This window comes from Mobula birostris, chromosome 2, assembly GCF_030028105.1.
Source record: "Mobula birostris isolate sMobBir1 chromosome 2, sMobBir1.hap1, whole genome shotgun sequence".
NCBI lineage: Eukaryota > Metazoa > Chordata > Chondrichthyes > Myliobatiformes > Myliobatidae > Mobula > Mobula birostris.
In genome coordinates this window covers 143,126,882-143,150,882 of record NC_092371.1, presented here as the reverse complement: position 1 = coordinate 143,150,882, position 24,001 = coordinate 143,126,882, and the positions used below count along the sequence as shown (strand labels likewise).

The following is a 24,001-nucleotide window of genomic DNA, read 5'->3' as shown; positions in this document are numbered from 1 at the left end:
AGAGGTGGAAAATAAATTAATTAAAAGGAAACCTACTCTTAATAATTGGCTTAATTAGTGCTTTTATTTAACCCATGGTAATCATGTGATTTTACAGCAATGCCACTAAAAGTGCAATTACATTAAATTACCATGTTCTATTAAATGGAAAGAAGGAAATGCTTGCCCAGAAATCACCCTCATGCCCAAACAGAATATTTTCTAATTCACTGACTGTATCTCAATTTCAAACAAACTACATTCAATAACTGAGGAGACATGAGTCACCAGTTGAAATTCAAGGAACTTCATCTTTAAAAGAAAAGCACCATGCACAAGGAAAAATTGCAACAATTGCATATATATTCAGAACAGGAATCAGGTTTAATATCACTGGCATATATTGTGAAATTTGTTGTTCTGCCACGGTAGTACATTGTAATACATAATAATTTAAAAACTAAATTACAATAAGAAATATATATAAAAATAAATTAAGTAAGTAATGCAAAAAAAGAGAGGAGAAAAAAATAGTGACGTAGTGTTCATGTATCTATTGTCAATTCAGAATTCTGATGGCGACATGAAGGATCTGCTCCTGAAACACTGAATCAGAATCAGGTTCAGCAGCACTGGCAGATGTTGTGAAATTTGTTGTCTTTGCGCCAGCAGTACAATGTAATACATAATAACAGAAAAAACGTGAATGATAGTAGGTGTCTTTATTTATTTATTTAATTTAACTATTTTAAATAAATAAGTAGTACAAAAATAAAAATAAAAAAATAGTGAGTTAATGTTCGTGGGTTCAATGTCCAGTCAGAAATCTGATGGCAGAGGGAAAGAAGCTGTTCCTGAATCATTGAGTGCATGCCTTCAGGCTCCTGTACCTCCTTCCTGATGGTAGCATTGAGAACAAGGTACGACCTGGGTGATGGGGGTCCTTAATAACAGATGTTGCATTTTTGAGACATTGCTCCTTGACGATGTCCTGGATACTACTGAGGCTAGTATCCATGATGGAGCTAACTAAGTTTACAACTGTCTGCAGCTTATTTCGATCATGTGCAATAGCCTCCCCCTCCCTCCCCCCCCCCCCATACTAGACGGTGTTGCAGCCACTTAGAATGCCAGTTAGTGTGTGCCTTCAGGCTCCTGGACCTCTTCTTTGACTGTAGCAATGAGAAGAGGGCATGCCCTGGGTGATGGGAAGGGTCCATAATGATGGATGCCACCTTTTTGAAGCATTGCCTTTTGAAGGTATCCTCAATGCTGGGGACACTAGTGGCCACAATGGAGCTGGCTAAGTTTACAACTTTCTGCAGCTTTTTCTAACCCTGTGCAGTGCCCCCCACCCCCACCATACCAGACGGTGATGCATCCATGCTACCCTTGGTACATTTGTAGAAATTTGCAAGTAGAGTTAATGCCTGATGGAAACATAGATGAGTTCCAAATTTTCATTTGGAACTCATCCATATTTCCAACAAGCATTGCATGTGTCTATCACACCCACAGAACAATAAAATAATGAGAACTCTTGGCCCATGCTGGGTGTTACTTCACTGTGTTAAAAACTCCACCCTAAAGAAATGGAAAATGTATAAAGTGATATTAGAACTACAATTTTATCAATAGAAAAACTAGTCAAACAATACCAAGCGACGACAGTAATTGAATAAAGGATATAAAAGTAATATCAAAAAATGATACATTAACCTTTCTGTTCATTTAATCATGCTTCCAATTGAATATCTTTAGCCAAGAAGATTTAGTCTTTTTTGAAACTATACTAGCATTATAATACCAAACACAGCGCAATGAAATAATATATTTTAAAATAGAATGCATGGAACACTTAGTGAATGCATCTTGCAGTAAAATTAACAGTTTGAAGATTACTGCGTAAACTTAATCTCTTTACCCACCATTTCCTTTATGATGGTTAACTTTTCTTGAACTTGTATGCTAACAATTCAAATAGCATATATTAAGCTAGCCATCTGTTGATTAATGCCAGGATGATAATGAAGGTATAAATATCAAGGGGTGTATAGTTATAGAGAAATGTGTCAGAGAGGATAGAAGTTTAGGGAGAAAGGAAGTGAATAAATGAAGATATAAGTGAAAACAGTATTGAGAAACTGAAAGGGTCAGTATTAGAGTTTTATTAGCAAATATACAAAGTGTTAAAAATGTATTGGGAAGCTTAATACATTGATTAAAATATTAGTCCACAAGGTTACAGCCTTAATAGTGGCCTGGTTCCCATGCCAGTCTGCAACTCTGCTAGGCTGGTGCTTTATTCTGAGATACTCCTCGACCTGCTGCTTTTGTTCCCTACCACAATGATCACTGAACTAGAGTTTGGATTTGAACCATAATTGGGTAACAGCAGGAGAGTGTGGGATATACCAGGCCACCACTTTACACATTGTGCTGGAATACTATTCTACTCCTGATGTCAGCTAGATAGCCAGTTTTGAGCTTGTACATGAATTATCCATGTTGAATATCAAATAGAGAAAGGAAAAAAGTACTGAGATTGGTGTGGGTGCATACCAATGCAAGGGCACTTTACTGGCAGCATGAATGTTGGATAAGCCAGATCAGCAGCAGGCAATGAGGTGTGGGTGTATACCTATTTGATCTAATCCCTACCAATGTATCTGTCCATGATAGAATAGGAAGGAGCACCTATGCATGGACAAAGTCTTACCTTCACACCGAGGACATCTGCTCATCATGTTGTGCAGCTCTAGTGTTGTGAAAAATTAAGACTCCTGGTCCAAAATTTCCTACACTTCTAGCCAAGTCATTCAAATGCAATGCTACGTCCTCTTCAGAAAAGGCCAAGATAAAATCACTCCCACAACCTGTACAGTGATGCAAGATATTACTTATTCTCCACTTGTCTGTTCACCATTAACTTAATGTATGTGTGATAATGAGTATGTGGGATAATGAGAAACCATGTATATATGTACACAGCAGGCCAGGCAGCATCTGTAGGAAGAGGCGCGGTCGACGTTTCAGGCCGAGACCCTTCATCAGGACTAACTGAAGGAAGAGTGAGTAAGGGATTTGAAAGTTGGATGGGCACCCGTATGGGTCCTAGCTATGCCTGCCTTTTTGTTGGGTTTGTGGAACAATCTATGTTCCGTGCCTATTCTGGTATCTGTCCCCCACTTTTCCTTCGCTACATCGATGACTGCATTGGCGCTGCTTCCTGCACGCATGCAGAACTCGTTGACTTTATTAACTTTGCCTCCAACTTTCACCCTGCCCTCAAGTTTACCTGGTCCATTTCCGACACCTCCCTCCCCTTTCTAGATCTTTCTGTCTCTGTCTCTGGAGACAGCTTATCCACTGATGTCTACTATAAGCCTACTGACTCTCACAGCTATCTGGACTATTCCTCTTCTCACCCTGTCTCTTGCAAAAACGCCATCCCCTTCTCGCAATTCCTCTGTCTCCGCCGCATCTGCTCTCAGGATGAGGCTTTTCATTCTAGGACGAGGGAGATGTCTTCCTTTTTTAAAGAAAGTGGCTTCCCTTCCTCCACTATCAACTCTGCTCTTAAATGCATCTCCCCCATTTCACGTACATCTGCTCTCACTCCATCCTCTCGCCACCCCACTAGGAATAGGGTTCCCTTGGTCCTCACCTACCACCCCACCAGCCTCCGGGTCCAACATATTATTCACCGTAACTTCCGCCACCTCCAACGGGATCCCACCACTAAGCACATCTTTCCCTCCCCCCCCCCCGCATTCCGCAGGGATCGCTCCCTACACAACTCCCTTGTCCATTCGTCCCCGCCATCCCTCCCCACTGATCTCCCTCCTGGCACTTATCCGTGTAAGCGGAACAAGTGCTACACATGCCCTTACACTTCCTCCCTTACCACCATTCAGGGCCCCAAACAGTCCTTCCAGGTGAGGCAACACTTCACCTGTGAGTCGACTGGGGTGATATACTGCGTCCGGTGCTCCCGATGTGGCCTTTTATATATTGGCGAGACCCGACGCAGACTGGGAGACCGCTTTGCTGAACATCTACGCTCTGTCCGCCAGAGAAAGCAGGATCTCTCAGTGGCCACACATTTTAATTCCACATCCCATTCCCATTCTGACATGTCCATCCACGGCCTCCTCTACTGTAAAGATGAAGCCACACTCAGGTTGGAGGAACAACACCTTATATTCCATCTGGGTAGCCTCCAACCTGATGGCATGAACATCGACTTCTCTAACTTCCGCTAAGGCCCCACCTCCCCCTCGTATCCCATCTGTTACTCACTTTTATGCACACATTCTTTCTCTCACTCTCCTTTTTCTCCCTCTGTCCCTCTGAATATACCTCTTGCCCATCCTCTGGGTCCCCCCCCCCCCGTCTTTCTTCCCGGACCTCCTGTCCCATGATCCTCTCGTATCCCCTTTTGCCTATCACCTGTCCAGCTCTTGGCTCTATCCTTCCCCCTCCTGTCTTCTCCTATCATTTTGGATCTCCCCCTCCCCCTCCAACTTTCAAATCCCTTACTCACTCTTCCTTCAGTTAGTCCTGACGAAGGGTCTCGGCCTGAAACGTCAACTGTACCTCTTCCTACAGATGCTGCCTGGTCTGCTGCGTTCACCAGCAACTTTGATGTGTGTTGCTTGAATTTCCAGCATCTGCAGAATTCCTGTTGTTTATATATGTACACAGGTACGTTTGCCTTTCTTTACTAATAAACAAATAAGTCTACTGAATTTTACAAGTTACCATGATGAATTTAAAGTCACATTACTTTGCCAAAATTAGTCTGAACCTTTGCTGCAAATTTTTGAGGTTCTTGTTATGAATAATAGTGCAGTATAGGGCATACGTATTTTGAGTATTACTTAAAAATAATGAGTAATGTGCAGGGTGAATACATTCCAAATGGGGACAAAAAGAAATTCTTTGAAAGAGATTAGAGGAAAAGTAGGACAGGAACATTTCACAAATGAACAACAGTGGCAGCAATAAAAACAAGAGTTTCAAAAAGCCAAGAAGAATGATGGAAAAAATGGAACTTAAAATAAAATGAAACCAGAACAGGAGTGCAATAAACAAATAAAATGGTTACAAAACAGGGATTTTCAATTCAGGATGAAATAATTTATTCACCTTGAGGAAATTGCTTCAAGAATAAATTGTCTCAGTTTTGTTTTTACAGAAAATGATTAAAGATTCAGCTGAACCTCAGCAGATCATAAGGTAACAAACATTAAACTGCTACTGGTCAATCTCATAAACACCTTATGTTTTGCTGATCTTGATATACCACATTGTCTCCCGAAGCCATCAACTTAATATTCTTTAAAAAGCAAAATATCATGGAAACTTGACATCTGAAATAAAACAAAATGCTGTAAATGTTCAAGAGATTGTCAGAAGGCATCTGTTGAGGGATAAGCAAAGTTGGCACTTGACATCAAGATCTTTGTTCTGGCACTAATAAGCCAGAACAAAGAACGTCGTGGGTGCATTATCAAGGAGCGGAGACAAACTGGGGATAGCAGATAGACAGGAGTTTAAATCAAGCTCTCGGAAGAGCTATAACAGGTGATAAATCAACACAAAAAAGTGGAAGCAATCATTCTCAAGAGAAAATTAAACTCTGATCATGCTGTTTATAATCATATTTATCACTGTGGTAGCAATCAAACCCAAATTGGCTCCCCCACAGTTGATTAATCTAACTGATTTTTTTCTCTCTCTTTTGAAGTGACACACAGATTCACCTGCCAAATTTTAAAACACAGAGCCAATGGAGTTGCAAAGAGCCTTAACAAGCAAGGGGCAAACTCATGCATAGGGATGATTACAGTATCTTAGGTAGGTATAGAAAATGCTCAGAAATGCTATTGGATGTATTGCTAAGGTTACGAAGAATTAGGAGTTATGCCACAGCTATTCATAGTTCTGGCTTTTATCACAGCTGCAATACTGAGAGCAATATTGAGCATGAGACACAAGGGCTGGAATAGGCGAGCTGGTCCCTCAGCCCCGCCCAGACATACACTAGTAACATCACTAACACAAAATAATCTGCAGATGCTGGGGTCAAAGCAACACTCACAACACGCTGTTGTGAGTGTTGCTAGTAACATCACTGATCTGCCATAGCCTCGTTTCCTTTTGTATGCCAATTCACCATAGCCCTCAACTCCTAGACCCTCTGAAAGCTTATCTCTTCTTTATTCTGTCCCAAGTATTTATCACCCCATACTTTTAAGAGTCCTGAGATTCAATGAATTCAATTTATATCATTTATCTTTGGTAACAAATAAAATCTTATAACAGGAAACTGCTCATTATTTTCATATTCAGTGAAGCAAATGCATTAATTGAATGAGAAGAGCAGGATAAGATGACAGTGACAAATTACAACTCAGTAAAACAAGTAATCTTTTCTGAGGATATGATATCATTGTGCAGTGAACTGCATAATAGGATTGTATCTTTTTCTCTTCTTGACCAGCAGTAAAATGTTTAATTTAAACAGGATCGGCGAGACCCCATTAATGACAGGGCTTCTAGAAACAGTTAAAATGGGAAAGGAGAGCAAATGTCACCATCCTTTTGCAAAGAGTAACAAATTATCATTAACACTCTTTTGTTCTTCTTTATTTTTGTCTGTTTCTCACTGTTTGAACAGAGAGCGCTGAATAAAAGGCAGTAAACCCAGTGATTATCTTGATCTGCAGCTCTGTCAGATTGTTAACTTTGACAGTACCTTCCAATGTTATCAGCACTCATTGTTTAAAAACCAAAAGCAGAATTGTGAAAATTTTAATGTTACCCATTTGAATTTTAAAATGTTATTTCAGTTCCTAAAACGTGATAAAGGGCCTCAGATTCAGCATTGTTTTTTTGCACTATTGCTTAAGATCAAATTCTTCTACAGCAGATTCATATAATTAATTCTGCTTCCTTAACTTGAGTGCTTCGTGTTAACAATATATGGTTACTCATTCCAGCTTTCTTCCTCCTGTGCTAGAGACACTTGATGGATAAGCACTGCCAGCCCTCCAGTGCTTCAGCCAAGTAGACACTCTTCTAAGAGTCTAGAAGCAAGAACCAGCTGGTTATTTAACCATCAGAACCCAGCTCATTATTATCCTTCAAACATGCACATGCCCATTGAGATTCACAGAATATGCATATGTAGCAGGCTGCATTGTACTGTGCTAGACTGGAAAAGAAGAATATATCAACTTTACTGCTTCACGTTTAGAAATCCAAGGCTAAATCTAACTTAGGCAAGTTAGGGATTTAGCTGGGATTTCCCCAGAGGAGTACAGAAGGGGGAGACTACAGGAAACTTTTCCCCTATATCAAAGGTTGATAAAACTGAAGGATATAATTTTAGGGTAAGGAGGAAGAGATTTAGAGTGGATATAAGGAGGATCTTCATCACATGGAGAAAAGAAAATCTCTAGAATGTATTGCCTGAGAGTGGCTGAATCTAAGTTGCTGACATCGTTTAAAAATTGTTTGGATCAGCACTGTAATTGCTAAATCATAGATTACTATGATCAAAATGCTGGGAAATGGGATTAATACAGAAGGATGCCCACTGGTAAGCATAGATGAAATGGGCTGAATGGCCTGCTTCCAGCATGTACCATTCTTTCTGGTGGTGAAGGAAAAACAATGACTACACCAAAAGATGCATTGCAGCCCATAACCGGTTTTACATCCTTAAGAAGATTTAATGCAAATCTATTGTGATCAGACAGAAGTTTACAAGTACAAACATAACTGGGATATTGACCTTCAAATGTAATTTGCATCCCACGTATAACCTAATAATTGAAATGTTAGGAATGTTAATTATATATCTTTTTATTTGCACACTATATAGTAAATGTTAAGAGGTTTATAGAACAGATATAGTGATGTAATAGATGCCTTTGTAGGAGTCAGTGTTAGTGGTTATTAGTATGGCTTTACAATGTCTATAATTTGAACTTAATTTTTTAAATGCCATAAATGAATACAAAAAGATGACACATTGTAAGGATTACAATCAAATCCAATGTGAAATCAGTGAGACATATGCACATGGCAGTAACACAATTTACAGGCAAGCTAGCTGTTTGCCTCAACTGGAGCAACACACATCAAAGTTGCTGGTGAACGCAGCAGGCCAGGCAGCATCTCTAGGAAGAGGTACAGTCGACGTTTCGGACCGAGACCCTTCATCAGGACTAACTGAAAGAAGAGCTAGTAAGAGATTTGAAAGTGGGAGGGGGAGGGGCCTCAACTGGATTAGGTTCTTCTGCATCTGCACTAGCGTGCGATGATGAACTGCTGTGTGCTTGTTGCAGAAACATGGCACCAGAATAACATCCCATGCTCTGTCAATCTACAGGCTATGCCACTCAGGGACCTGAGCTATATATATTTTTTGTGACTCTGTTTTTCTACTATCATACTATACGTGTGAGTGCTGTGTGTGACTGTCAGTACACTGAGCCCCTGTTTAACACTGAGGATCTGTTCCTCAGAGGGGGAGTGCAATGTAAGTCAGCACTATGTGGGGTCATTATAACATTACATAAAATGAATATGTGTGCCTGATTTAAATACAAATCAAACCCAAGATATATACTATTTTATGTATACACAGTAACTTGTAAAGTAACAAACATGCCTAACCTGTACATCAGTGGAATAGCAACACATCACAGCAACAGCAGAGGAAAGCGGGTGGTAGTTACATCTTCGAGGAGGGACCAGGCTGTGGGTCCTCCTCTAACTTTGGCTTCTTCAAGAATGTGCCAAGACCTGGCTGCCTTTTTTTAAGTTTCCTCTGATGAAGTAGTTCTCGGTAGAAGGAAACATGTTGAGAACACCTCTCTTTGCCTTATTGCTTCACTCCCAGTCAGGCTCATTGTCAATGAACCAGCCAGTGATTTGTGTGATCATGGTGATGCTGGTGTTGAGGTTTCCTGCCTGTGTTTCCTCCTCTCCAACCATGAGCTCAGATTCACCCAGGATGCGTTGCTCAGCCAATTCTCAAAGCTCTTTGTTATAAGGCTCTCACCATCAGAAAGCAGTAACGCTTCAACATTGCCATCATTAACATCCTCTAATTCTGCTTCACTGGCTAGTTCATCAAGGATGCTGTGACATTGTCTATAGCTTTCATGACATTGTAGTTTTTTCAAAAATTGCCTGATGCAACTATCCTCACTGGAAGTTGTAGGCCATCTTCCAGACATTATGGGTGATACAAAAGGAAAAAATTGGCAAGGGAGCAAGAACTTTTACACATACAGGGGAGGCAGAGCGTTAACTAATACGTGATTGGCTGTGAGTGACTCGGAGCATATTTAAAGCGCTCTCATTGGCTGATTGAATGTTTAGTGTAATGGCGGTCACTCGAGGACTTTTGTCATTTTTAAAAATTTCAATACAGAATTGAATAACCGCGTTGTAATGAATCAGAGCTATGCGGGTTCTGAGTGTACTGTGTTTTGCCCTTTGGGCCCAAAGAAAGACTGTTTTGTTTGGCTGTATTCATGTGTATGGTTGAATGACAATTAAACTTGAACAAAGAATGGAAAATTATAGTGCTAGTTATCCAGGGAAACTATTGGATATCAAGGGCCGCTCACACTTCGTAAATGACCCAAAATATTTCAGTATATCGTCAAGTGGCAACAGAAGATTAGTTTGACTAAAAGCAGGATCAAAGACAAAGAATTTGAGATAGCTGAAAAGTGAAGGAGGGAGAGAGCAAAGCAGATAATTTAAAGGATAAGCTTTTACTGCAAGGAGCTCTAATGCTAGAAGTGGGGAGAATGTGAAATTCAGAAGGTTCAAGGCGGGAGGAGAAGGCGGCGCGCCTGCGTGTGCACAGCCCTCCGGTGAAAAATGATATTGCATCTGTTAAATAGGGACCGTGGACAATTCTGATTTGATGGAGAAAGGACGTGAAAGCACGGAGGAACATCTGGAGAAATTTCTGAAACGTCTGTTCGCTGCTGTCGTTACTGTGTGGTCGGGAATCTTTCGGAGGGTAGGCCTCAAAATCCCCGGCTTTGCCTGCTTTTCGCGACCGAGAAGGAGGTCAAATCGTTCGGACAGAGATGGCGCTCAGTACTCGGTGTTGGAAAGCTGATCAGAGCTCGAAGTTTTCGGATGACTCAGAGTCGGATTGTGGTTTTTCTTCCTTCTCCCGTCTGCGTGAGACGTGGGACATTTGAGAAACTTTGAACTTTACTGTGCTCATGGACTTCTTCATCAAGTTATAGTATTGTTGCACTATTGTAACTATATGTTATCAGACTCGTGTTATAATTATGTGGTTTTATCAGTTTTTTCAGTCTTGGTTTGTCCTGTGTTTTGTGATATCACACCGGAGGAAATAATGTATCATTTCTTAATGCATGCATTACTAAATGACAATAAAAGAGGACTACATGTCTTCATAATCATAGTAAGGTGGGGAAGTATCATACAGCGTATATATGAAGATGAGAATTTGGAAATTAAACCCATGAAACCAATGAAGGTTATCAGTTGCATGTGTTAGTGTGCAAATGGTGAAGTAAATATACAGTTGCAAGAAAAAGTTTGTGAACACTTTGTAATTTCCTGGTTTTATATATTAATTACTCATAAAATGTGGTCTGATATTCATCTAAGTCACAATAATAGACAAACACAATCTACCTAAACGAATAACACACAAACAATTGTACTTTTCATGTCTTTATTGAACACACTGTTTAACCATTAACTGTTAGAACCTTCATTAACACCAATAACTTTCATCAAACATTTCCTGTAGCAGCTGATCAGGTTTGCATAACAGTGAGGAGAAATTTCAGACCATTCCTCCATACAAAACTGTTTCAGTTCATCAATACTTCTAGGATACCTTGTATGAACAGCCCTCTTTGGGTCACGCCACAGCATCTCAATTGGGTTAAGATCTGGACTCTGACTTGGCCATTCCAAAACACAAATTTCCTTCTTTTGAAACTATTTTGTTGTTATTTCGGATCATTCTTGTGTCTCAGATCATTATTTTGCAGCATCATCTAACTTCTATTAAGCTTGAGGTGATAGCTGCTACCCTAACATTCTCCTGTAAAATGTCTTGATACAATTTTGAATTCATTGTTCCCTCAATGATTGCAAGTTGTCCAGGCCCTGAGGCAGCAAAGCAGCCCCTAATCATGATGCTCCTTCCACCATGCTTCACAGTTGGGATTTGGTTTTTGGTGTAGGTGTGTAGTATCCTTTTTCCTCCAACAGAGCAGTGTGCATTTCTGCCAAAAAGTTCAACTTTTGTCTCATGTGTCCACATAACATTGTCCTAGAAAAATTGTGGAACATCCAAGTGGTCTTTTGCAAACTTGAGACGAGCAGCAATGTTTTTTTTTGGAGAGCAGTGATTTCCTATGTGGTCTCCTTCCAGGAACACAATCCTTGTTCAGTGTTTTTTTTATACAGTGGACACAGAAACAGAGACTTTAGCAAGTTCTAGAGATTTCTGCAAGTCTTTTGTTGTTACCCCTGGGTTCTTTATCACGTCCATCAGCATTACACATTGTGCTCTCGGGGTGATCTTTGCAGGACACCCACTGTTAGGGAGAGTAAATTCTCCAAATGGAATTTCCACCACTTGCAGATAATTTCTCTTACTGTGGACTGATGAACACTCAGGTTTTTAAAAATGCTTTTGTAGCCTTTTCCATCTTCATGCATATAACACACAGAACATAGAAATTTACAGCAAATTTACAGCACATTACAGGCCCTTCAACCCACAATGTTGTGCCAACCATGTAACCTGCTCTAGAGACTGCATAGAATTTCCCTAGCACATAGCCTCCTATTTTCCTAAATTCCATGTATCTATCTAAGAGGCTCTTAAAAGACCCTATTGTATCTGCTTCCACCGCCGCCGCAGACAGTGCATTCCATGCACCCACCACTCTCTGTGTGAAAAATTTACCCCTGACATCCCCTCAGTACTTATTTCCAAGCACCTTAAAACTATGCACCCCCCCCCCCCCCCCAGGTTAGCCATTTCAGCCCTGGAAAAAAGCCTCTGGCTCTCCACACGATCAATGCCCCTCATCATCTTATACAGCGGTCCCCAACCACCGGGCCGCGGACTGGTACCGGGCTGCAGAGCATGCGCTACCAAGCCGCAAGGAAACGATATGATTTGGCGATAGGAGTCAGCTGCACCTTTCCTCATTCCTTGTCATGCCCACTGTTGAGCTTGAACGCATGCAAAGTCATTACCCGTGTGTCATCCATGTCAGCGCGGGAAGAAGATCAACTCCTCGAGCTTGCAAATGACGGCGGGCTGAAAAGTATGTTTGACATTACACCTCTGCCGGCATTCTGGATCAAAGTCAAGGCTAAATATCCTGAGATAGCCAGGAAAGCACTGAAAACGTTGCTTCCATTTCCAACATATCTCTGCAATGAATGCAACGAAAACTAAGTTGCAGAATAGACTGGACATAAGGGACCCCCTTCGAGTATCTCTGTCTCCCATCACCCTTCGATAGGACCGTCTTGTTGCAGGGAAACAAGCCCAGGGCTCCCACTGATTCAGCGATACTGGTGTGTTGCAATGATTTTATATGTTCATACGGGGAAAATATGTGCCGTGTGCTTAATATCCAAACGTTACTTAAAATGTTATGATGCTATTGACTTACTTATATAACAATTACAGCACGGAAACAGGCCATCTCTGCCCTTCTAGTCCGTGCCGAACGCTACTCTCACCTAGTTCCACCGACCTGCACTCAGCCCATAACCCTTCATTCCTTTCCTGTCCATATACCTATCCGATTTTTCTTTTAAATGATAATATCGCACCTGCCTCTACCACTTCTACTGGAAGTTCGTTCAACACTTCACGCTCCCCTGTCCTCCCGATAATTGACTTATTGCTATATTCCTGCGAGGAAAATGTGCGCTGTGTGTTTAATATTAAATTCGTTAGATCAACCCTTTTAGAAATGAAATTGAGTGTATTAGTCACTTATCACCAATATTCCGGTCGTGATTAACAGCACCCCTCCCCCCGACAGAATCGCCAAAAACGATTTGTAACACGTACACACAAGCGCACTGGTGCTCGCACAAGGCTTCATGGTCATTGTAGTGTCGGGGTAAACACTGTTGGCAACCCTCCCGCCCCCCCCAGTCGGCCGGTCCGCAAGAATATTGTCAATATGAAACCAGTCCGTAGGGCAAAAAAGGTTGGGGACCCCTGATCTTATATACCTCTCTCAGGTCACCTCTCAGCCTCTATCACTCCAAGGAGAAAAGGCCAAGTACACTCAACCTATTCTCATAAGGTACGCCCTCCAATCTAGATAACATCCTTGCAAGTCTCCTCTGCACTCTCTCTATAATATCCACATCCATCCTGCAGCGAGATGACCAGAACCGAATACAGTATTCCAAGTGGGGTCTGACCAATGTCTTATATAGATGTAACATTACCTCACAGCTTTTGAACTCAATCCCAAGGATGATGAATGCCAACACACCATACACCTTCTTAACAACACTGTCAACCTGCGCAGCAGGTTTGAATATCTTATGGACACAGACCCCAAGATCACTCAGGTCCTCCACACTGCCAAGAGTCTTACCATTTATATTACATTCTTTCTTCAAATTGGAGCTGCCAAAATGAACCATTTCACACTTAACTGGGTTGAAGACCATCTGCCACTTCTCAGCCCAGTTCTGCATCCTATCAATGTCCCGCTGTAACCTCTGACAACCCTCCAGACTATCCACAACACCCCCAGCCTTTGTGTTATCAGCAAACTTATTAACCCACCCTCTACTTCTTCATCCAGGTCATTTATAAAAATCACAAAGAGGAGAGATCTGAGAACAGATCCCTGCGGAACACCACCGGTCACTGACCTCCATGCAGAATACGAACCATCCACAACCACCCTTCGCCTTCAGTGGGCAAGCCAATCTGGATCCACAAAGCAAGATCTCCTTGGATTCCATGCTTCCTTACTTTCTGAAGCAGTCTTGCATGGGGAACCTTATCAAAGGCCTTACTGAAATCCATATACACTACCTCTATTGCTCTATCTTCATCAATGTGTTTTGTCACATCCTCAAAGAATTCAATCAGGCTCGAAAAGCACAATCTGCCCTTAACAAAGCCATGCTGACTATCCCTAATCAGATTATGTCTCTCCAAATGCTCATAAGTCCTGCCTCTCAGGATCTTCTCCAACAATTTGCTCCAACTCACTGCTCTATAATTTCCTGGGTTACATCTACCCCCTTTCTTGAACAAGGGAACATTTGCAACCCTCCAATCCTCCAGTACTTCTCCCATCCCTATTGATGATGCAAAGATTATTGCAAGAGGCTCAGCAATTTCCTCCCTCACTTTCCACAGTAGCCTGGGGTATATCTCATCCGGTCCTGGTGACTTATCTAACTTAATACCTTTCAAAAGCTCCAACACATCCTCTTTCTTGATGTCTATAAGCTCAAGCGCTTCAGTCCATTTAAGTCATCCCCACGATTGCCAAGGTCCTTTTTTCCTGGTGAATACTGAAGCAAAGTATTCATTAAGTACCTCCAACTCCCTGCTCATGTTTCCACTATCAGACCTGATTGGTCCTATTCTCAGACGGTTGCTCCTTCACATACTTGTAGAATGCCTTGGGGTTTTCCTTAAGTCTGCTCACCAAGGCCTTCTCATGGCCCCTTCTGGCTCTCCTAATTCCATTCTTAAGCTCCTTCCTAGCAACCTTGTAATTTTTTAGAGCTCTAACAGTACCTAATTTCTTGAAACTTTCATAAGCTTTTCTTTTCTTCTTAACTAGACTTTCTATACTTTGTACATTATAGTTCTTTTACTCTGCCATCCTTTCCCTGCCTCAATGGAACATACCTATGCAGAACTCCATGCAAATGTTCCCTGAACATGTGCCAAATTTTTGCCGTGCATTTTCCTGAGAACATCTGCTACCAGTTTATGCTCCCAAGGTCCTGCCTAATAGCATCATATTTCCCCCCATCCCAATTAAATGTTTTCCCAAATTGTCTGCTCCTATCCCTCTCCAGTGCTATGGTGAAGGAGATAGTGTGTGGTCACAACCTCCCAATGCTCTTCCACCAAGAGATCTGACAACTGACCAGGTTCATTTCCCAATACCAGATCAAGTACAGCCTCTCCTCTAGTTGGCTTATCTACATATTGCACCAGGAAACCTTCCTGAACACACCTAACAAACTCCACCCCATCTAAACCTCTTGCACTAAGAGATGCCAATCAATATTAGGAAAGCTAAAATCTCCCATCACAACAACCCTATTATTATTGCACCGCTCCAGAATCTACCTCCTTATCTGCTCCTTGATATCCCTATTTACTATTGGGGGAGGGGGGTAGCGTTATTGTCCCTTTCCTGTTGCATATCTCTAAAAAATCTCCCTGAAAGTTGTTTTGATCAAGGCATGGTGCACATTAACGGATTTTTCATAAGGAGAGCAGGCACCATCAGTAACCTGACTTTGTGTATCCTTTTTATAGGGCAGGGTAATTCTACAACTCACACCTCCAATCTCATCTCATTGATTGGAACACCTGACTCCAAATAACTTTCGTAGAAGGTATTACCCCAGAGGTGCAGGTACTTCTTGAGCCTAGATTGTGATTGTTTAAATGGTGTATTTTTCAATATTGACGAGAAGTAGTACAATTGTTTGTGTGTTATTAGTTTGGGCAGATTGTATTTGTCCATTATTATGACTTATTTGAAGAACAGACCACATTTTATGAGTAATTAATGCAGAAAACCAGGTAATTGAAAAGGGTTCACAAATTTTTTCTTGCAACTGTATCCAATACTGTGAATTTAAATTAGTTTTGAGAAGCACTTGAGACATTCAGAATAGTCAATGCTCCTACCTCAGGTTGATTAACAACTGTTCCAAACGTAGTTTGATTAAAGCAAAAGGAAGGAGGACAGATAGTCAGGCACTTTTTAATTGTCTATGCATCAATCATTCAAATAAGCTTCCAAACTAATGACTTTTTCAATTCTTGGAATGTGGGTTTTAATTAAATCTCTGTATTTCCTCAGCTAGTTCAGAAAGCACCCATGAGGCAATCTCACTTTTGTGTATTTAGAGTGACAGCCAGACCAGAATGTAAGGACATTGAGTCTCTTTTTCTAAAATAAATCAGTGAGCTGGCTGTGTCTTTGTAGCATTCTGTAGTTTTATGATCAGTATTATGGAGAGAATTTCAAATCATGCCAGGCCCCTGAATTACACATGCAGCAACATAACAACTATTGTGTTATGTTAGTGTATACTAAATTTTGTGGAAGCTGAGGAAATTTGTATTATTCTTGAGTATGGAATGAATATTATGCTACTACACACAGGGTTAGCAGAAAACTATGTAACAGAATATAATACTATTACTACACAGTTTACTGCTACCTCTGTGCACACAGACAGCAAGGTAAGCAGATTCTGCTTTGTTGCTGAAAGAATGTAAGTGCAGTTAAGAATTGCTGGTCAGGACAGGTATATAACTGTGTGCCACAAGTACTTCTTAGAAAACAAGGAGTCACCATTTGGAACCTTAAAGTACTTTAATCATGATGACCAGAGTTGGTGTCCATAGCTTCATTCCAGATCTGTTATAAAAGCATATTCCGGGTCTCAATTGTGATTCACTGGACTTGAAAGATTCATTAGTTTTTGAAAGAGAAATTGTATCATTAGTTGGAATACAACATTTGTCAAATCAATGATAGTTATTTCATATCTGATTTAAATATGTTTCTCCAACACATTCTTTAGATATTTAGCCCAAATGGAAATTTTCTAAACTGCTTACCCATAGCTGTGTCATAGGAATTGGGGTAGCTCTTGTCCAGCCTTTCTCGCATGACAACCCAACTATTGTTCTCAAATTTGCATTCAATGATCTTGTTGTCATATGCTCTTAGTTCTTTGTTTACCTAAAAGATAAAACAGAGGTGAGAAATCAGAAAATGTATATCAAAAAATTTGCAGTTGTTGCAGAGTTACTGTTAAAAAAACAAAGTATACCGTAACTACCTTTATCTCTTTGCAGAGGCTGCTAACTCACTATTTCTAATACCTGTTATTAGAAAAAGGAAACTGCTTATTACAACAAGCAGGTTAGTGGGAACTGTATGTGACATTGAAGAAGTATTTTACTCCATTTCCTAGGTAAGCACACAATGTTTAATATGTTAAACCTAACAGATTAACGTTTTGGCAAATGTCCAATTGCTCTGCAAGTGTCACTGCAATGCATGCTCAAAAAATATTACAAGCAATTTTCTCTAATATATTTCCCTAATATTACACCATAATAAAAAAGTCTTTTACAAAATTTGTGTTTTAAAAATAAATGAGAATTTGTGACAATAATGCAGGAAATCTAAACTTCTCTGACAATTTAATTTGCTTTGTTTAAACAATTGCCAGAGGCTTATAATCATTAAAATCTAAGTAGCAGCAAGTAATCTCAATTTTATAGGAACACACACATACCAGGTTACTAAATCGATTAATTTTCTAGCAGAAAGGTAAACAAAAGCAAATACATAAATCATTGTTCTGGGATTGCAGATTGAGAGAAAATTCCTGCTACTATTCCTGAATTTTATATTAATTGAATGGGGCTGACACTTCAAAGAGATACTGAGGAGATGCTGCCCTCTCTAAGGTGATGCCTTTCAAATGAGGCATTAAGCCAAGGTTAGTCTTGTTATTTCACATGAAAAGATGTGCTCTTTGAAAAGCCACGGAAATCTACATTTATTCCTGAACAAACATTTCAAAAGATGTATTTAATAATTCCTTTTGTTGCTTTGGATACTTAATTCTATCATGACTATGACTTGACTTGAAGGAAAATCATGGGCTATAAAATTATTACAATTAGAAAATCTATTAATTTTACTTAATTATGATTGAGGATTTTGAGCTTTGTTTTCAGGGCGGACATCTTTGAAGGATTCCTTGAAGTCACCTAAGACTATACGCAAATGCCTAAACGTAGCCATCTTTTGATGCTGTGATTCTCATCTGGAATAAATGGATCAGAATCTGTTTTATTTATGTCTGAGTCTGAGGTTGTGTTGAAAGGGGTGCTGCTTTTCAGGCTTTACAACTTCATGAACATCTCTAAAAATTAACATCCTGCATCCATCTCCAACATCTGCATATCTGTACTCAAATTGAGTCTTTTCTTTTTAACTCCTTTCATCTTTTAGTTCTATTCATTCCATCTGCATTGTCCTTTTATGCAAATATTTATAACCATCTTGACCACATTTTATTCTTTTTCTTCCTTTATTGCAGTTACAGCAAGTTTCCCTCATACTGATTTGCTTTCCACATTTTAGTGTTTAATTTCTACACAGGTTTGTTAGTTGTTAATTAGGTGGCTCATCTGTGGAAACAGCATGAATTCCTCTCGTTACTATCTCTTTTCTTTTCCTTTTCAATGTGGCTGGTGTTCTAGTGAGGTCCCTGATCTACAATAGCACTCAAACTGTTGTTTTTCACGGCACTGAGTCCTCGGCCATGGACCTCACCAACCGACTGTTTTTTGACATTCTTCAGGCATAGCATGGAAGACGCCAGGAGGCAGCCCTGTGGACAAACGATTCCAGGCTGGTGCCACCAACTGAGGTATCACAGGAGAAGGAACATCAAGATGTTGTGGCAGCGGATGCTGCAGACGGAGGTCTATGTACTCAAGCAGTCGCCCCCCCTCTCTCTCTCTTTTCCTCTCAATGATGGGGAGAGTTTGCTGCTGATTCTCGAGTCGGAGAATCTCGGAATAAAAAGCAGTGCGGCAGACTGTAACATCATAACAGCACTCTGAAATGGGTGACATCTCCCTGTCCCTTGTTAGTGAGAGAAAGAGAGCCTATAGCATGTCGAATTGTTGGGTAAACAATGATTTTTGTTGAATGAATAACATGGTCTGTCTTTGAGGGCCTTGTTATTGCTTGGTGGATGGGAGCACTGACATTTTTTACTGAAGTGAGAGGGGGAGGTTGATGGCTTGAGCAGGGGAGGATGGAGAGGGGGCTTTGGAGTTCTAACATTTTTCTGTTGTTCAGTCTGCAAAGAGCAAGAATTTCAGGTTGTATTCTGTATACATTCTCTGATAATAAACAGAACCATTTGATTTAAGCTTAATTTTGTAATTGCTAGAGCAATTAATCCCATTTATACTAGTCAGATTCAGTTATACAGCAGGGAAACAGGCTCTTCGATCCAAATGGTCCATGATGATCAAGATTTGCATTTAAGCTAGCCCTATTTGCCCACTTTTGATCCACATCTCTTTAAATCTTGCCTATTCATGCACTTATCCAAGCAACTTCTAAATGTTCACATACCTGATTCAAACATTTCTAGCAGCTCATTCTATATAAACTGACCACTCTCCTGGTGCATGGTAACCCCTCAGGTTCCTGTTAAATCTTTCCCTTCTTACTTTAAAACCTATGTATTTTAATTCTTGATTCCCCAAAACAGGGAAAAAGGCAGTGTGCATTTACCCTATCTGTGCCTCTCATAATGCTAATACAGTAGACTTGGTTAATCGGGACACACCAGAACCAGTACATATTAGCCTGATAAGCGACTACCCCAATTAGCCATAGTTTCATGGATAGTTAAAAGGTATAAAAAACACAAGCTACCATTAACTGATTAACAATTATTGTACTTAAATGAAATACAGAACAAATTAGAACACTACCCACACCTCTACAGTACTATAAAACTGAGTATTAGTTCATGACAGTTATCGACAAAGGGATTCATCTGGCGTGTTTTTTTGATTGTTTGAAAATGAACAAAACCAGCACAGACACCTAGTGCAGATAATGGACTGCCCTCACGCAATGCTTTAGATTACTGACTCCTCCAAATCTTCATTTTCACTGGGTAACATTTAGGATGATTGTCAATACCTTCTTAATTCCTAAGTTGCTAAAGAAGTGAAATTGTTTTATTTTCACTCCTGGGAGTTTCTGGCACCTCTATGCCTGAATGCTTGAAACTGCAGTGAGCGAAACTGTTCTGAATTGTCTTACTACTTATTTCTCGCCACCTATCAGTGACAAAAATCACTGTTTTTTTGAACACAAACACACGCAACAGATGTTATTCAAAAACTGATTGTTTTAAGCACTGTGTAGTGTCAAACAGCTATGCAAGTGCACCCAACAGATGCTAGTTAGAAATTGTTCGGCAACAGTATCCTGCCTCAATTAAGCAGCAGAGAGTCCCAAATAACTGAAGGTAATCCCAGCTATTCTGTCAATTTAGCTTTTGTTCACTAAGAGTTGCTCTAAATAAATAACTGCCCTAATTATATATCACCTACCCACTAACTCCATCCTTTATTAACTGGTTTTAATTAAGTGCATTACAGTTTCTGCCCAGCTTCCCAACCACTTCTTCAATAAAATAACTGACCAACCCTCATCATCTGCTTGAGGGAAAAATGCCATACAGTCGATATTGACAAGTATGTCCCATTACCCAACAACTTCAGCCACATTGAGAAAGATCACTACTGAAAGATTTCTTCTGACCTATCGCAGGCACACAAAACATCTGATACCTTCAACCTTAGCACACTGAAGTGAAAAAGCAACCCGAGAAATTTCTCTGGCCTCTGACTCACTGTGAATAACATAGAAAATACATATGCTCAAATAAAAATATTCAGTTCAGTAGAAGCAGGCAAGGAAAACAAAATAAAATAAATTATCCACATGACAGAGAATGTGCTGTAATGTACCTGATGAAAATAATTAGAATTCTGCATTTGATTAACATCTTCTATATAGGTTCAAGGGATGTACTGTAGGTGTCACCAGCAATACTAGTATTTATTGTCTATCTTAACTGCGTCTAAAAATCACACATAAACCAGACCAGATAAAGGTGGTGGATTTCATTAGTGAATCCGATGAGTTTAGAACAATAATTCAGGAGTTACATGGGCAGCACAAGGCTGTGTGCTTATCCCCATGCTTTACTCCCTTTATACTTAGGACTGCGAGGCAAATCACAACTCCAATGCCATATTCAAGTTTCTTGACAGCATCACTGTTATTGACCAAATCAAAGGTGATGACAAGTCAGCATAGAGGAGGGAAAGTGAAAATCTGGCCAAATGATGCCACAACCTCTTGCTTCATGTCAGCAAGACCAAGGAGCTGATTATTGACTTCAGGAACAGGAAACTGGAAGTCCATGAGTCAGTCCTCAATGGAGGATCAGAGGTAGAAAGGGTCAGCAACTTAAAATTCCTTGGTGTTATCATTTCAGAGGATCCATCCTGGGTCCAGCACGTAAGTGTCATTACAAACAAAGCATGGCAATGCTTCTATTTCCTCTGAGAGGTTTGTGAAGATTCAGCATGACATCTAAAACTTTGACAAACTTCTATAGATTTGTGGTGGAGGGTATCACGGTTGCAACATGGCCTGGTATGGAAACACCAATGATCTTAAACAGAATATACTACAAAAAGTAGCAGAGTGGCCCAGTCCATCATGGGTAAAGCTATCCCCACCTTTGAGTAGGGCTGTTGTAGAAAAGCAGCATCCATGATCAAGGAGTCCCACCACCCAGGCCATGCTCTCTTCTTGCTGCTACCATCTGGAAGCTGGTACAGGAGCCTTCAGGACTCACACCACCAGGTTCAGGAACAGTTATTACTCCTCAAATATCAGGCTCTTGAACCAATGGGGATAACTTCACATGCAGATGAACTAAATAAGTATTTTGCATCAGTCTTCACCGTGGAAGACATTAGCAGAATGCCAGAAATGTGAGGGGCAGAAGGGAGGACCATTGCTATTACTAATGAGAAGGTTCAACCTTTGGTTGAACAAGTTGGGTCTTTATTCTTTGGAGCGTAGAAGGTTGAGTGGGGACTTGATAGAGGTATTTAAAATTATGAGGGGGATAGATAGAGTTGACGTGGATAGGCTCTTTCCATTGAGAGTCGGGGAGATTCAAACAAGAGGACATGAGTTGAGAGTTAAAGGGCAAAAGTTTAGGGGTAACATGAGGGAGAATTTCTTTACTCAGAGAGTGGTAGCTGTGTGGAACGAGCTTCCAGCAGAAGTGGTTGAGGCAGGTTTGATGTTGTCATTTAAAGTAAAATTGAATAGATATATGGACAGGAAAGCAATGGAGGGTTATGGGCTGAGTGCAGGTCGGTGGGACTAGGTGAGAGTAAGAGTTTGGCACGGACTAGAAGGGCCGAGATGGCCTGTTTCCGTGCTGTAATTGTTATATGGTTATATATGGTAATAAGCAGGTGTTTGAGAAGCTGAAAAGTCTGAAGATACTGCACTGTGTTAAAGTCTTAGGCACACATATTTAGCTGGGATACCTAAGACCTTTGCATAGTACTGTAGTGATTTTATGCATTAAACTGACATGTGATGATTAACCTGATTCTGATATGGGTCTCTATTGTGGACTGAGAGTGGGAAGGGGGCAGGGAGAAGGAAGGGAGCAGAAAGCACTAGATTCTGTAATGATCAATAAACCAATTGTTTGGAATCTAATGACCTTACCTGGTGTCTCAGTGCTGGCACACCCAGTACTTCTTCTCTGCCACCCCCCAGTACTTCTTCTCTGCCACCTGACCCACACCCCTCCCATGGCGCTCCACCTTCAGCATTCCCAACATCCTTGGCTCCCATCATGTTTACAAACTTGCTCTCTGCCTCATGTTGACAACTATCATGCAAAAGTCTTAGACACCCTAGCTATATATATGGGCTGCAGACAAGTCACCTGGACCACATTGACTGCACCATAGGGTTCTGAAGAGGTAGAATGGTTCCTGAGGACTGGAAAAGCGCAAATGTCACTCCACTCTAGGGAGGCAGAAGAAAAGAATAGGCCAGTTAGCCTGACCAGTAGTTGGGAAGAAGTTGGAGTCTACTACTAAGGATGAGGCTTCAGAGCACTTGGAGGCACATGATAAAATAGGCCAAAGTCAGCATGGTTTTTGAAGGCAGAAATCTTCCCTGACAAATCTGTTGGAATTTTGAGGAAATAACAGGCAGGATAGACCAAGGAGAGTCAGTAGATGTTGTGTATTTGGACTTTCAGAAGGTCTTTGACAAGGTGCCACACAAGAGACTGCTTAACAAAATAAGAGTCCATGGTATTACAGGACTGGATAGAAGATTAGCTGACTAGCAGGAGGCAAAGAGTGGGAATTAAGGGGGGCCTTTTACTGGTTAGCAGCCAATGTCTAGTGGTGTGCCACAAGGGTCGGTATTGGGACCGTTTCTTTTCATGTTATATGTCAATGATTTACATGAAGGAGTTGATGGCTTTGTGGCTGTTGTGTATTTAATATTTGAGTAATAGTATAAATATTACACAATTCATCATCAGTTATCTGTATGTGGCTCACTAAGGTAAGAACAAAGTAGACAAGTTATCCCTGGCTTCATGTTTTTCTTTCAATTAGTTTTATGTTTTAGAGTTACAAAACATAACAGTGGCTAAGATTACGGATGATGCGAAGATAGGTGGAGAAGCAAGTTGTGTTGAAGGAGCAGGGAGTTTGCAGGTCTTGGATAGATTAGGAGAATTGGGGAAAAAAAGAGGCAGATGGATATAGTGCTGGGAAGTATATATTCATGCACTTTGGTAGAAGGAATAAAGGTATAGACTATTTTGTAAATGGGGAAAAAAATCAAAAATCAGAGGTGCAAGAGGACTTGGGAGTTGTCATGCAGGATTCCCTAAAGATTAACTTGCAGGTTGAGTCAGTGGTAAGGAAGGCAAATGCAATGTTAACATTCATTTCGAGAGGACTAGAATACATAAGCAAGGATGTAATGCTGAGGCTTTATAATGTATTGATCAGACTGCATTTGGAGTCTTGTGAGAAGTTGTGGGC

The 24,001-nt window shown here is 40.6% G+C and overlaps 1 protein-coding gene across 4 annotated transcripts in view; it reads right to left on the bottom strand.

Annotated features, from left to right (window-relative positions):
* The window catches only part of rngtt (RNA guanylyltransferase and 5'-phosphatase), a 384,142-nt gene that overhangs the window by 9,017 nt on the left and 351,124 nt on the right, over positions 1-24,001 (bottom strand). For 2 of the 4 annotated variants that reach the window (XM_072249966.1, XM_072249979.1), the window contains one exon: positions 16,895-17,018. In XM_072249966.1, coding sequence (XP_072106067.1) covers positions 16,895-17,018 — 124 coding nt within the window. Of the gene's footprint in view, positions 1-2,685; positions 2,856-5,099; positions 5,355-16,894; positions 17,019-24,001 lie in introns of those variants that run through there. The other 2 variants (XM_072249970.1, XM_072249978.1) reach the window with 2 other exon arrangements.